Here is a 15,982-nt window from a genome sequence, read left to right on the forward strand (position 1 = left end):
AGGTGCAAACTGGCTTGAAAGCCTTTAAGATTACAGCAAGAAATAGAATACCTGTAGTTATAATATCGTGTTACAAGTGCCAAATAGTGTAAGTAAATAGCAAGGCTTTGAATGTTTCAGAAGAAAGGAAACCAAGTGGGGAAATGAAGACCTCCAGTGAATTCTATGGTCAAGCTAAGCAAACACAAATCCCTCTACCTCTATGCTTCCTGAGGTTTTAGCATCACTCTGACCCAATTTTCTTTTTCTTTGAGGACAAAACAGTAGTAGAATGCAGTCCCTGGGAAAAGTGCATTCATGCTTCCAAAGAGGACAACTAAAACTAAGTGTGGAGCAGCTGCAGAAGCAGAGAAGGTAAATGTTTAACTCTGTTCTGAAGAAAAGTTCTGGGGGTGGAGGGCAGGGAGAAAAATCACCATATTGAATACAAAGTACAGAGTGGCAAAAAGAAAGCAATTGTGATGGTCTGAAATACAACTGGGCTAGGAGTAGTTGTTGCTTCCCATCCTTATCTTTTAAATACTGTGATTCGGTTCCTGTTACCTTTGTCACTAAACGTTGCTAAAAGCAGAGTATGTGTTTGATAGGATAACTAGACCAATGCAACGAAGAAAACCACTTGCCTGGTTACTCCTGAGCCTGAAAATAAGAACTTGCAAAGGGGATAAATTATTTAGGAAGATGTAGGGTGCTGAAGGCAAGACAGAACTTGTTCTACCCAGCTCAGGATTCCCACAGACTCATGTCAAGCCAGAAGTAGAAGCTTCCCTTTCTTGCTCCCATTACCTCCACAGCTGTTTATCTACACACATCCCACGCAACAATCTGGATGAGAAAACCTGAGCGGCTGTGGGGAAGGGAAGGAGGGGAATGACAACTCACACGCGGCAGAAAGCCAAGAGCTTCCCCGTTGTCTGCGTTTACTATGCATCCTCATGCTGAGACAATGTGGGAGCAGGAACCAGAGCAAACAATGACAGCTGCATCAGCTGCCACCACCCAAGAAGTGCACCTGCAAATCACTGCCTCAGAGTCAAAACTGCTTCCTGGCAAACCTGTACAGATGGAAGTTCAAGGCTGTATAAAATACCTTTAACCAGTGCTACCATAAAAAGCAGCTGTCCCCTGTCTCTTCCACCTGACCATTCGCATTCCCAGGTCACCTTCCCTCTCTTGCTTGCATAAATAGGGGTGTGGAAAGGAGAACAAACAGCAACTTTTTTTTTTCCATACCGGATTAGTTTCAACTCGAATCAGCTCCCTGATCTGATTCACTGTCTGGCCATGCAAATGTTCATGCCAGTATAAGCAAAAACATTGCAGGAACAGAACAAAAGGCCAGAGGTAGCAATAGAGCAGGACCAATTCTTTCAGAGATTGTATCAGCTTAAAAGTGTTTGCAAATCCAAGCTCTAAGAGCATAAATGTTTGCATCTTAGCCACTTAACGCCTGACGTTGAAAACCCTGCAAAAGAATTGGAAAAATGTGAAAGTGATGACTTTGCCTGTAGATATACAAAATAGATTAATAGGTTTGTGTTATTTTTGGTATTGCCTTGAGTTCCTGACGATGTTATTTAGCAAAATTAGTAAATGTTGGCAAATTTGACAGCTGAAGTAGATAAATACATGAGTAGATACAAGCAATAATGACTGTAAGAGTGAATAGTGTAAGCTATAAAAATTTTTGACTCTCCCAAACCACAGTAAGACGGATTCTGCACAAAAGGAACACCCCAGTCCCTGACCATCAAATAATATCCCTTCAGTCATCCTTCTTACAAAGGGTGCTACTGAACCACAGGGTAAGCATTTAGGTTCTTATGGTATTAGCTACCCACATCATATGCATGTTCTGCCTTGCCAGATGGCCCGTAATCTGGTCTCCCTTGAAGCTGAAAGCATCACATTAAAACTCCTAATTGGGGTAATATATTCAGAAGGTAATGACCTCAGCCAGTGTTTCTCAAAGCGTGTTACCTCATCCAAAAGGATCATGAGAAAGCTCTAAGACAATCAGTAAGAGCTAGGAAAACACAAAAACAAACCACAAACACCGTATTTGAAAAAAACAAAAACAAAACAAAAAACCCCCAAACCTAATACAAATATATAAAATTATAGAAAATGTGTGATGACAAAACCAAACAAATTACACTTAGACATATTGACACCAAAAGCAAGTTCCTCACGTCTGCAGGAGTGTTTTACAACTGCAGACTGCTCACAGCCAACTCTTCCCCTCTGTGGAGGAGAAACTGAGTTTCTCCCAGCAGCTAAGGAAAACAGGCTTTTCTCAGGTTCGTATGGGAGAAGGGAAGGTAAAGGACTGAGACAGGTAATTACACAGATCGGGAAAATATTTATTTTTATTTAAAAATATGCATTGATTTAAATATTTTTTGAAGAATTGACATTATAAGAAGAGAAGGGGGAAGAGAAGGAAGGGGGAAGAGAAGGAAGGGGGAAACGAGCAGATAATAGAAAAGCTGTTCAGAGTAATTAATTATGGGATGCAAGAGAAGAGAATCAATGGGCCTTCCTTCAAACATTTTGCTGAAATGAATCCAGTCAGACGGCAGTGAACATGAAACGTTTCTAGTCAACTCTCCCTACTTAATACGTGGGAGCAGATTTCTTCCTAGGGCACTATCCCTCAAGCTGCCATTTATGGTCCTAAAATTCTATGTCACCCAACCTGTTTTTCAGGCATCTACCCATCTGGTCCTTCTACCAGCATGTGCAGTTTTTTCTCTCTCACTGAGCTTCTTGGTCCAATAAAAGAAAGAATTAACAAAATCAAAACTGATGCAGGTAAAAGAGTAAAGGAATCTTCCTCATTCTAACATACCCATTGTTCTGAGTATTTTAACATTTCAAATCCAAAAAGCGTATTCAACACATCTGAATTATTGCACTGCTAATAAAGCAGTAAGCGGGTGCAAAAAACACTCTCTAGAAAGGCTTTTTCCCTCCCTAATTATTAGTGACTGCCATACCAAAGATTTCAATAGCATCAAAACAACACATGTGCTCCAGTCAGATGAAGCAGAAGTTATAATCTCCACACCTGGCACATCAGGCAAATGATCTGCTCATGAAACACTTCAGCAGTTTACCTGGCATTGACTCAAGAGTACTCTCACCAGAACACTGCAAAATACAGCACACAAAACTTAAATACACCATTTTACATAATAATAAGTTTCATTTAAATCGCTACAATGCAACGTGTATGTTACTGTAACAGAAACCAAATGCACAACCGAACAATCAATGGAAAACAGTTCAAGTATATCAAAGTATACCACTTTGTCATCCATCACACATAGTAACATAATATAAAGAAACCTAGCTAATCACACTTATTTGGCCCAGCCACAGAAAGATGTGTACAGATGGATGTACACAACTCCTCTATTAAGTAAAACATCAGTGTTTGCAGCATATTAACAAATGTCTAAGAGAATTCCAGGACAATGCTGTCCAAGCCTCAAGAGTTTACACATGTGTGAAGCAAAACTTCAACCCATGAACAGCTTGTAGTGTTCAGGAATTCACCTTCAATGCACAGAAATAGCATTTAACCATAAGGAAAATATTTAATCCCCCCCCTTTTTTTAAGGCAACAAAACTAAAAGGCTGGGATTTTTAGAACTGACAAAAAGTTTTGAGCATGTATGGAATAAAAGAGCACAATTATCAAAGTGACGAAGAGTAGCAATCTGAAAACACTTTCAAAACACCCAGAAATGTGGATTGCCTGCTCAAAATTTTATAGCTTTAAATTTTATAGTTTTAGCCAAAGCAGAAGCTAAAGACAAGTTCCCTTCTATAACAGCATTTAGACCCAGAAGGAAATCCTTTTCTTTCTTCACCTTTTGAATTTGACCAGGTATGTCCCTAATTTTTTAAAGTTCAAAAACATTTAACACCACACATAAGATCAGAGGATTCCCATTGCTATTCCAATAAAGCAGGGCTATAAAACCCCAATTGAGGTTACTGGATGGGATTCAGTTCAAGATTAGGTGTCTATCTGCAGGTGGTTCAATAAGCACAGTAGATGTCTAATGTCTCATTCTGGTTATCAGCATCCCAGTCCAACCCAACCAAAAAAGCCAAAAATCAGCTCTTCTTCAAAGCAGTCACCCAAACAGGCAGCTACATCACACTTTACATTACACAGGCTGTATTGACCATATAACTACTGACTGAAAAAGTAGCTTAAGCATCTCAGAGTTGATTCACTTGTCCATACATTTCAGAATGCCATAGGGTAATGAGCCTCATCTCCACCTTTGTTCCAAAAGACCACTGGTCTCTTATTGTCCATGCCATACCTGCTGACCTCATGCAGTTGGCTTTGCTAACTTAAGCATCTCACGTGGCCACAGACACCTTACCATTCTTTAAGTACACAGCACTGCTAGCACAGATGCAGGCACCTATATTCAGGTATTGATCTCAAATGGAATTTGTCAATTAATATGGAGTAACAGACCCATAAAAAGATGATTAAAATGCTTTCAGGAATATATTCATTTCAATAAGTCAACAAGCATTGTATTTCAAATTTTGCTGTAGTTTTTTATGGCTTAGACATAATTCCCTTGCAAATAAAAAATATATGTAAAATCAGGTGTAGTCATTTTGTATCAGCAGATTTTCTTGTAACCCTTTTACAAATAGCCCACACACTCCTTACTACCTTATCCACAATAGTTTCTTTCAGTAGTTAGACTGAAGCCAGTTTTTGTTACTCATACAGACTCTCTCTGCCAGTGTGCATTACTGAACATTTAATAGCCACCAAACATAACATACTTTACAGATACCAACAGAAGTAAACTATCTTCATTTACTACACATTACATGGACTTCTTCCACAGCAACAGATGAAGAGTGATAGGAAGAATTTTGAGCCAGCTATAATACATTTGCAACCATCCCCAACAAACCCATGCACACAAATGGGGTAGTTTGTCCACTGAAAATCAGAAATTGTTACTTTAACTCCACTTCTCTCACAAAATTTTTCCGTACTCTCAGTCATGCTTTAAAAGCTACTTGGGAAACTCTAAATCATGATGAGCCTTCTTATATAATCAATATGGCAAATTGAAAAATACTTACGGTTGATGTGATCAATATAGTATACACCAATCTGAGGATCATACGCAGCTTCCCATCCCCACGGCAGTTCATCCCCAACACAATCCGCAAATGACAAGGGTTTTGTTAACCTAAAACCAAAGAAACAAGTTAATTAATGGTATAGCTTTTCTCTCTTCCATACATATGTTTGTTATCCATATGAATACCTATTAAGACAGAAGCTAAAAAAATATAGCAGGGAGAAAAGGGAGCAAGATCGTTTATCCCTCTTAAAGTTTAGGCTTTAGGTTTGTTTTTCCTCTATTCCATCCTTCTGAATTCATTAAACCTCCCAGTGATCTCTAGGGAGAGACCAGGTCTGTAGTAGTAAGCCAAGCCTAACTGTTGTATCCTCTCCCACTGCTGACATTCATTTTTAAATCCGGACACGGCACTGCTCCGAGCAAGGCTGCTCTGAGAAGCCTTTGGAAGCCATGACGATGCACACAATCAAACTTTGGCCAGGCTGTCCACAGCACACAGCGGACGGAACACGGATACCCATGTCAGAGTTCCCAGGACATGACCGCTCAGAGGAAGCGTCAATCATGTAAAAGCAACAGCCCCTTGGTAAACCTGGTTAGTCATGTGAACCTGTGCCAACTACTAGGGCACATCTGGCTGTGAAGTCCCACCTCAAATTACATTACAAATGTGGATTTTCGTAAAACATGTCATAAACCGAATTAAAAAAAAACAACAAAGTTCAGTGTCATCCTTAGCCTTAATGTTTTAACATTAACTCAAAACACAGGTCTTGTAGTTCAAGTAGTAAAAATATTTAAAACACTATCTAGCAGAAATCATAACAAACTAGCATAAACATGCCCAGATGATATCTAATAAATTCATTTATAACTCTACATGAGCATTCAACTTTCATCAAAAATGCACACCTCACTTAGCAACAATCACAAGACTTGATGTTTAAACTACCTCCACAGGAAGGATATAATCCCAGTACTATCCTGGCTTTTCATCTGCGCTCCATATCAATTTATTTTTAATCAAATACTGACTCATTGCTATTATAGCTCATTCTGTAGGTGAGACCACAGACCACTCTGGCCATGTGGATGTGCTGTCCAGGTGTTATCACCTGTCAGAAATCAGACACCATGAGAATGAATAGCAGCCGCTCTCTCATCCCAGACATTCCATAAATTAAAGTGACACTAAAAAAACCTGGAAAACTAATTGAGTGACTTACTCTGGACCTTAAACAAAAGAAGAAGAGGGAGACAGAGGCCCCGAAATACAGGCAGTACTGGACAAGTTCTGCTCTGCTGGATCATTCTTGGACATTGCAGCCTTAAGATCTGAACCATGTCAGGAAAACTGTTCCTGAACAGATTTTTAAAACACGAAAAGGTTTGTACATAACAAGATCAAAATTACTTAAGAGTGTTACATCCCTATGACTCCATTTTTTGTTCCAGTCTTTCAATAGCACAAGATTTTTTGAGCCTGATGTGGACTTTTACAACTGAGCAACAATCAGCACAGGGTGATATTAGACTGCCTTGAGTCCTCAGAACTGTCCCAACATAAACAATATTTTCTTTCAAAATACATATGGCAAATGGATGAGATCACCATGACAGGAAGACAAGTAAAATGGAAGAGAAAATTAGCAAGACAAAAGTTGAAAGCAAAGAGAGTTACGAGATGTATAATTGGAAAGGAAATAATACCTGAGAGCAAGGACTGAAGGAATCTTGTCTGTGTGAAGATCATTATCTGTGACATAATAAGCTATGATAGACAGACTGCCATTACATTAATTAACCATGACCCAAGAAAAATGAGGTTTATTGCACCACAGTAGAGGATTAAGTGCTGTGTCTCAGGGCACTGATATTCTGAGGTGGTTTATAATTCTTCTTCCATTTGTAGTCATCAATTTACATGTTCTTAAAGAATGTTAATACTCTGAAAAGGATGAGTTAAAGTCCACATTTAGTATACTGTGAAGTATAATTAGTTAACAAAAGGTGTGTGTGGGGGTTAATACATATCATTAAGCTCAAGTATTCTCAGCTATGGGCACTTTTAATTTTTTTTAACTTTATAGAACTCCTTCCAAGTGAAGACTAATTTATTAGCATTTAGCTCATATATAACATTTTTATCTACTTAACCCTATATGGCTGCAACAGTCCAATTTCAGCATACGGATAGAAGTGTACTCCCCAGATCAAGAGAAAAAGCAGCAGGCATGTGTAACAAGAAGTAGCTACTCTTAAGAAAACCAGGAAGAATTCTGTATTTCCATTATGTAAACAGTATATAATTGTGCTATTGCAAATCACTTCACAGATGCCCTGGGAAACACAGGAGACAAATACAGCTTGCAAATTCAGAAGCTGTACCGCCACCTCAAATCCACACTTTTCTTTAACATTTTCGAAATATAAAGTTAAGCTAAGATCTTAAAATGTAGACTCTACATTGATACATGTGTTATCATTAACAGTTGCTATTGCAGCTGCAGCCACACCTATAAGAGTCTGTATGTGCATCTGAAGTTGATAAAGAGGCTGATGACACTGTGAAACAGAAACATAACTAAAGACTGATGGACTGTCAGTGCAATGTTGTTCCATTTGGACAACTTTGTGCACTTTCTTGCTTGCTGTACTCCCTAGACCACAAAAATTCACAGAAGAAAGGTTTCTTCCTAAGGTTGGGGTCCACAAAAAATGAGAAATTTATTACATATACTAGTGAATGCTATATTTCTGTCAAGATATGGACAATCCACTGTATTATTTCACACTTTTGTGATCTGAGATTATCAATGTGCATGTTATTAAAAATCTGTATGCATATGTATATGTGTGTGTGTATATATATATATATATACACACACACACACACGTTATTTTCAACATATTGTTCTATGCAAGAGTAATGCTGCATTCTTGCTCTGACTCTTTTTTTCTCCAGAATCCACTCAGGATTAAATAAACTGTAACACTGAACCAGAGGTTACCCATATTATGATTATGACTCTGCTTTATCAACAGGTAACTCAGCAATTTGGTCTTCTCTCTATTCTAAAGGCAGACGATACCAGCACCACTGACCTCCTCAGGATACTTCAAGACCTGATTTTACCCACACTCCGAAGGACTATGTGAGTACAGCTTGACATGTTTTACTCAGGTAGAATTATTTGCATCAATTTTGTAAGACTGATACACTGTGATTTCTAATATATGTGGTGGAGGGTGTGGGGAAGAGGTACATAAACACCTGAGAATTATGAACAGGTTCATCTAAGTCTCTTTCAAAACTACTTCCAAGAACAACTCCTTTGCTGTGTGGTGCTTGACCTATAGTCAAGACTTGTAGTTTTGAATTCAATTATAACTGGGGTCAATGCTCAACTTCTATAACAACTTCAACACGCATTTGAAAACTTTCTCTAAAACCCAATTATCCCCTACTCAAATGACCTCATGTTCTTTGCCATGTAGCAAGATCTTGCATGACACTTATATGAAGTGTTGTACTGACTAAATTTCACATCCATTTAATCTCATATAATGTACATTACACAGTATTTATATTCTCTTACAATGCATTATTACTTTTTCTAGACAGAACCTGTTCTGAAAAATATACCTCTTCTCCACACTCTGGGAACTGAGAAGACAAAACACAAGTTACCATTTAGATGTGCAGGAATGAGCACCTATTATAACAAGAGCAACCCAGTGATGGAAGGACCACGTGCACACCTACCTGGAATCTGGCTCATTTAACTACATACACCATTATAGAACGGTGTACAGATGACTTACCAATAACACAACAGTAACACAAAAAGTTTCCTCTGAGCACTTCCCCACAAGTATTTTCAGTCAGCACAGTGACACAGAATAGGAACATGTGATCAGCATCTGCTAATTTCTCATTTCGCAAAAGGATGACAAAATATTTAATTCTTATTTTGATCCAGCAGCTCAAGACCAGCAAATGTAAAAATTTAAATCAACTGATCAGGGAAAGGAATGTATAAATAGAAGAAAAAGGCTCTAAATTCTTCACTAGAACTCCTGAATTTGGTGCTCAAGTTGAATCTTAAAATCAATTCAATTCCTACGCAACTTGCAATAGACATTGTGACTTTGAAGGATCTATAAACATGTTTCTAATCGCATCCCAAATATACTCCCAAACGTGGATTTTACTCACTTTAGGCACCCAAGACAGATTTCTTATATAAAACTCAGGGGTGCAATCGATCTCATTAACTTCAAAAGTTAGTTGTCTAACACAAATTACTCCTTTAGGTTCCCTAGAGAGTCTGATTCAACACATCTATTTAAAGATTGATCACATCGAAGGTTTCCCTCTCTTACTAGTAACTACAGAAGGAGTCTGAATGCAATGCTCCTTAGCACATACAAGGTAACTAAATTTAAGCAGGATGAATACTATACCAGGCACCAAAGTGCATATAAAATGGCAAAAGAGACCAAGCTCCAGTTCCACGTTGCAGGTCAGAGTTAAAAAGAGGCAATACTGCTCCCTACGGCTGAGCTCAGTATCCATTAACAGCATGAAAGTTACGTTACATCAGGAAGACAATTTTCTCTTCTACAAATTACAGTGGCTGAAGCTGCGACAAAATACATTTACTTTTTACTAATAATACTGCTGTCACTTTCCTAACTTTAAAAGTCGTGACTGGGCCATTTATCTGTAGAAAAGGGCAGAATTTGCACGCCCATGAAGCACCCTTTTACCATATTTTTTATTCGTTCAGTTCAGTAAACTAGCAAATCCCACACACAATCCCTCCCTCTCTCCGAGAAGCTCATTCATAAGTCTGTTGACAGGATTTCAGCTTCTAAACACCATGTTCTTAACACAGTAGTGCCTCCCATTCAGGTGCTGGGCCAAGACATTATGTACAAGCTTTGTATTGCTTAGGTACATTCTCTTTTAACAAGGGCATTACTAAGATATACTGCCACTTTATTACAGGTATTATTTTGAAAGAGTAACTAAGTGGACATCAGTACAACATTAAAACACATCAACTAAGGAGTAGCACAGAGGCAGCCCCTGCTTTAAGATAGTGGTGTAAAATAAATAAATACAGTAAGGTCATACATCTGTTTACCTTGTTCACAAGATGTGTGCAACAAAACCTTAACAAATGTCTATATTTAAAAGACAGCAAACATGCATGTTACCTTTTCTACACCAACACAGAATAAATAAGAGTAGCTGAAACTAAATATCACCCCATTCTTTAATTACAAAAAATTCTCAGGAACGTTAAATCATGCCGCTCTATGCCTCTAGCCACTAGCACGTGCACCATTATGCCTGGTTTGTATCGCACATGCCTGCACCCAACAGGACAGGTTTACAGGCAAACATTCCCAGCCACGCTCCTGGCATTTACACGGGGCAGTCAGCAGTACATGAACAGTACCATGCCTTCACCTTCTTGCACCACAACTGGATACTCAAAAACTAGCTGCAGAGAATAATGTCACAGCAGAGCGAAACACTTTTGATTTATTCACTCAATCAGCAAGTATTTCCTGGACACATTTCATGAATTTTCACTTGTTTTCCAGATTTCAGCTCATTTGGCTCTTGGTAACATGAAGATGAAGAAGTCAAATTTTTATGAAAATAATGGAAACCTGAGATATTTGGGCACTGATTCTAGTTTTCTAAAAAACACATGGACGTACACAGTGTCATCTTCAATAGCATGCAATTTCTACCCTATGATTATATTAAGACCTTGAATAGTTAAAACAGGCTGCAGGACTTAAAACTCTTATTGGGTTTTAGAGGGTTTTATTGGTAAATGAGAATGTACACCCATGCAGATAGGGGGTTATACTAAGACAGATACATAAGGTCACCACCTTACAGCAAGATAGAACGGCTGGACGTTATTTGGGTAGGTACTACGGGGATAATGGGCTCTCACAACTATTTTACAAGTTCAAAAACTTGGTTTCCATTACCAAACTTGTCGTGACAGTGGTTTACATCATCTCCCATACTACAAGACAGCTACGGGTTCGTGTAGATAGGACTAGACCACATTCAATGATGTTTCGAGGAACACCTAAGACTAAAAAATACATTTCCCATTAAAAGACTTGTCTGACTAGCCAGCAGCCTAGGTGAACACAGTATTGTGTTCAGGAAGCACACAGATCAAGCAGAAATTAAAATCTAATCATTATCTGTCCTCATAGGCTTTGGGTTTTTTTTAAACCTTGTTAAAGTCCTGGATGAGCAGCTTCTCTGTAATTTAGGCAAAGTACTCCAGGCTGTTCTGTAAAGCTTTGCTGGGAAGGGCCATGTGCTGCACGGTGTCCCAGTCTGCAGTCAGAGAGCCCTCCAGAGAGGCAGCGGCTTTAACAACACTGCCATGTGAAACGGCAGGATCAGCCCGTGATCAGTTCCGACTGCTACTGTCAAAAGCCCTTCCTGAAGACCAGCTCAGAGTTTTGTACACTGAACGATGGCACACAACCATGCACCATATTCAGTAAGCGCCGCTTAGAAATGAAAAGCTGGTACCTCACCCATGACTGGTCTTGAGCACAAGCACTAACCGCAGTAGAAAACTGTGCTCCATTCCTCAAATGTTTTCCAGAACTACCCTTCTTGTTCTAGTTAAACATTTAACTGCCAGGGCAAGGATGAAAACAAATCACCTAACCTTTCTGCAAACCCACCACAACAAAAAATCCTAAATTCAATATATTGACTCATCACTTACTAAACTTGTGCAACACCAAAAAACTGAAATCTCAAACATTCTTAGTTTCCGATATCTATTACGAACATAACAACTTTTAGCCAATACAGCCATGTATTTACTAGAAAAGATGCATTGTACATTGGGAGCAACAAGTTCTTTAAACCAAAAATCTACTTGTAACTGTAAAGAATTTGAGTCCACTTATTTTAACAGCAGAACAAGTAAGTTTTCAAAAACAAAACTTGAAAACAAAAATAACTGAACAACGACAAAAAACCCTACATAATGAATGCTATCCCGTTAGACAAATTAAGGACAGCTAGCTGGGGTTTTTTTTGTCTTAGAGAGACAAATAAAATCCGCAGTAGTGAAGCAAACCAAACTCCAAGAAAGTCACCAGTTAACCAAAGGGGGGAAAAAAAAAAAAAATCAAACCTAAATAAATTTTAAAAAAACCCAAACTTATATGGTGGAACACACAGGTTTCCCAAAAAATTTCATCCTACTTCACTTAGTTTTGCAAGTATCCTGCAAAATCATCAGCAACTAAGTACTTAAATATATTAAAATAAAGAAATAAAAAGGATAGTAATTTTTGTTAAAAGACTTATTTTCAATGCTCTAAAATCCTACACATCCACAAACTCCCTAAGCTTTATGCAATACAGAAAAGTTAAGGATGGAAATCTTCAGGTCCTCTAAAGAACCTGCCTGTCCTCCACAGAAAAACACACAAAACAGGGAACCGTTGTCCTTCTCACACACAGGCACATGAGAGAATGCAAGCAGAGAACACACAACCTAAAGGTTTCAGTACCAGAAGCAGAAGACAAGGGGAGGCGAGTGGAGGGGGAACACGCCACCTTCCAGTTGACCATCAGATGCCACATGAGTGTTAGTAGCTGCCATGAAAACACATTATAACAACAATGAAGCACAGCACATCTGCCTCTTCCCAGTGACAAAGGGGTTAACATTAGCTCCATGTCAGCTCACCCTGCCCCTTCACAGGTGCTTCTGAAAAGACACACACACTGAATAGCCCAGAGCCAGGAGGGGAAGAATGCTGCTGGGAAGGAAGGGACCCACACCCACTGGTTGCAGGACCAGGTCAAACTGCCTGCTGGCGTGGTTTTTGTTTCCTTTTCCTTTCGATTATGATAAACTGTTTTGGCCTTCCACTTAACAATTACCATCAGTGAAGGGAAAATAGCCCATGTTGAACACAGCTCTACGTTTTGCTACATCACTTCATCCTTGAGGGTACTGAAAGGAGCCAAATATTTAAGTAAAAAGGAGAACCAATATTTTCCAGCACAGCATACTAGCTATTTGTTTTTGTAGGGCAAATCCCCCAAACAAATCACTACTTGTAATTTGTTTATCCCTTTAACATTGCCAAGTTCAATGCAAAGAAGACATTTTGAAAGGTTATGGGGGAAGGGGGAGCAGAAGAGTGGAAATGGGTTAATGCCATGCATGTTTTCTCCTGTGTTTTTCTTTGACACAGCAGTTGGTCCTGTGCTGGCCTGTAAGCACTATAATATTAGACACCTGGAATGTGAGGAATGTCTGATAACCATACCCTAGCACAGGGATAATTCCACAGCCATAAACCAACGATACGACCTTTGAGCTTTTCCCCGGAAAGCTCAAATGCAGTGACATTATGAAAAGGCTATTATGTGCAGGGTTGCTATAGGTTATTTGTATATACGTGGCTGTATGCTCTTGATAGAGGGAAACTGTGTTGTCATCAATGGAGAACTGTTAAGACACTCAGCTATTACTTTTAATCTGAGACAGCGAACAGCATTATATTTTCCCAGTAATTTTAAGTGCTCCCAATTCTACAATTTCTACATGCAAACTGGACTTGAAAATGTTTCCTTAACCTGTCTTGTACCACTCTGCTTCTCATTTCATACATTTATTGTCAAAGTATTCCTCTACAATACAAAGATGTACCCTTAGAAATACACAAGTAAATACACAAGTAAAAAAATCCAACCAAACAAAAATAAAATAAACCACCAAAACCACAGACCCAGTCAAGCATTGGTTTGTGGAATTCAAAAAAAAGGCATAAACTCTGCAATAATTTCCATATGCAAACACGAGAAACATCTGTCCCCAAAGGTTTACCATTTAATTGAAGCATGGTATAACAAACATTGGGAGGAAAATGTCCATAGATTGGAATACTTTATTAAAATAAATCAAAACTGAAACACTTATAATAGGGAATTTAAACATTTATTCTGTTATTTTGGATGATTTGTCAGCTTGGCTCTCTGTCAGGCACTAAGTATCAAAAGCAATCTTCATGGCAGATAGTTAACTACCATAGGGTTAAGTATAGAACTGAAAGGCTGAGAGAGCTGGGTCTCTTTAGCTTGGAGAAGAGGAGACTGAGGTGTGACATTATTAACGTTTACAAATAAATAAAGGGTTAGTGTCACGAGGATGGAGCCAGGCTCTTCTCGGTGACAACCAATGGTAGGACAAGGGCTAATGGGTTCAAACTGGAACACAAGAGGTTCCACTTAAATTTGAAAGGAAACTTCTTCTCAGTAAGGGTATCAGAACACTGGAACAGGCTGCCCAGGGTGGGGTGTGGAGTCTCCTACTCTGGAGACATTCAAAACCCACCTGGACACATTCCTGTGTAGCCTCATCTAAATGTTCCTGCTCCAGCAGAGGGATTGGACTAGATGATCTTTTGAGGTCCCTTCCAATCCCAAACATTCTGTGACTTACGTAGTGTGAAAATTAAGGCTCAGGAAGAGAAATGCATTTCCAGGAAAGAACACAGTCAAAACCAGAGAAGAGTCATGATAGCTAACGTCAGCATTCAAAAATCTTCCCTGTCCCTGATGTTTCCCCCTCCTCCTTTCTGTAATTTCATAAAGACACCAGTCCAAATCACCCCACCACTCACCTCATCAGCTACAGAAAATTAGTTTGAAAATTTGGTGCTGCAAACTCCCCTTCACTCCTCTTGTAAACAAACACTTGTATTGCAAGGAACCTTTGGATTTATAGAGAGGACATTTGAAGACTCTCCTCACCTAACTCTGCTCCCACTGAAGTCAGCAGGAGCGTTACCAATTTCAGTAGCAGGACACTTAAATGTGTGACAAGCACTTCTGAAAAGTGCCATCCATCTGAACATCTCAAATAACCTCACAAACATTGGACTTCAGCGCTGTAAAGCACTCCAGCCAGTACTCCAATCATTCCAGAAGGTGGGAGGAGCGAACTTGAGTAAACCCCAAAGTCACTGTTATTCAGCTACAAACCTACAAATCGTGCCCAGAGGGAGACAGCGCCCCACTCCAAACATTATTCTCCACACTGAGTTCTTCATGTCCCAGTTTCTAGCTTCACAGAATCACAGAATGTTACAGATTGGAAGGGACCTCAAAGATCATCTAGTCCAATCCCCCTGTCGGAGCAAGAACACCTAGATGAGGCTACATGGGAATGTGTCCAGGCGGGTTTTAAATGTCTCCAGAGTAGGAGACTCCACAACCCCTCTGGGCAGCCTGTTCCAGTGCTCTGTCACCCTCACTGAGAAGTTTCTTCTCAGAAGAAGTTTCTTCTCATCCCATCATTCGTTTTCTAGGAATTTTTAATGCATACTTCATCAAATCATTACGTGTTTTGCAGAACACAGCTAGATGAGAGCTCAAAGGGCGCGCAGTCCTTTGGCCAGCCTCTGGGCACTGGGCAGCTCTATTTCCAGATGCTACCAGAGAAAGAGAAATCTTTAAAATGTATTAATATACTAATACATTAAAATTATAATACATTTTATAGATATTATAATATATGGTGTTACTATATTAATTTTTTGCATGAAAAATGAATAAACACACCAATGATTTTATAAAACTGCAAGCAGCATAATACTAAAAAAAAAAAGGAAGGAATATATTTATATTTTCATATAAATAGTAAACCATTAAAAAGTCTGCCAACCCTTGGTGCAAACAAAGTTCCGTCAAATAACTTCAGCTATGGTTTCACAGAATACAGCCTCTAGAAAAATCCTTACATTCTTGAGAG

At 39.0% G+C, this 15,982-nt stretch overlaps 1 protein-coding gene across 1 annotated transcript in view; it reads right to left on the reverse strand.

Annotated features, from left to right (window-relative positions):
- The window catches only part of WWC2 (WW and C2 domain containing 2), a 98,811-nt gene that overhangs the window by 58,808 nt on the left and 24,021 nt on the right, over positions 1-15,982 (reverse strand). The window contains exon 2 of the mRNA XM_065061251.1: positions 5,137-5,246. Coding sequence (XP_064917323.1) covers positions 5,137-5,246 — 110 coding nt within the window. The remainder of the gene's footprint in view (positions 1-5,136; positions 5,247-15,982) is intronic.

The sequence above is a fragment of the Columba livia genome, chromosome 4 (assembly GCF_036013475.1).
Source record: "Columba livia isolate bColLiv1 breed racing homer chromosome 4, bColLiv1.pat.W.v2, whole genome shotgun sequence".
NCBI classification, from domain to species: domain Eukaryota; kingdom Metazoa; phylum Chordata; class Aves; order Columbiformes; family Columbidae; genus Columba; species Columba livia.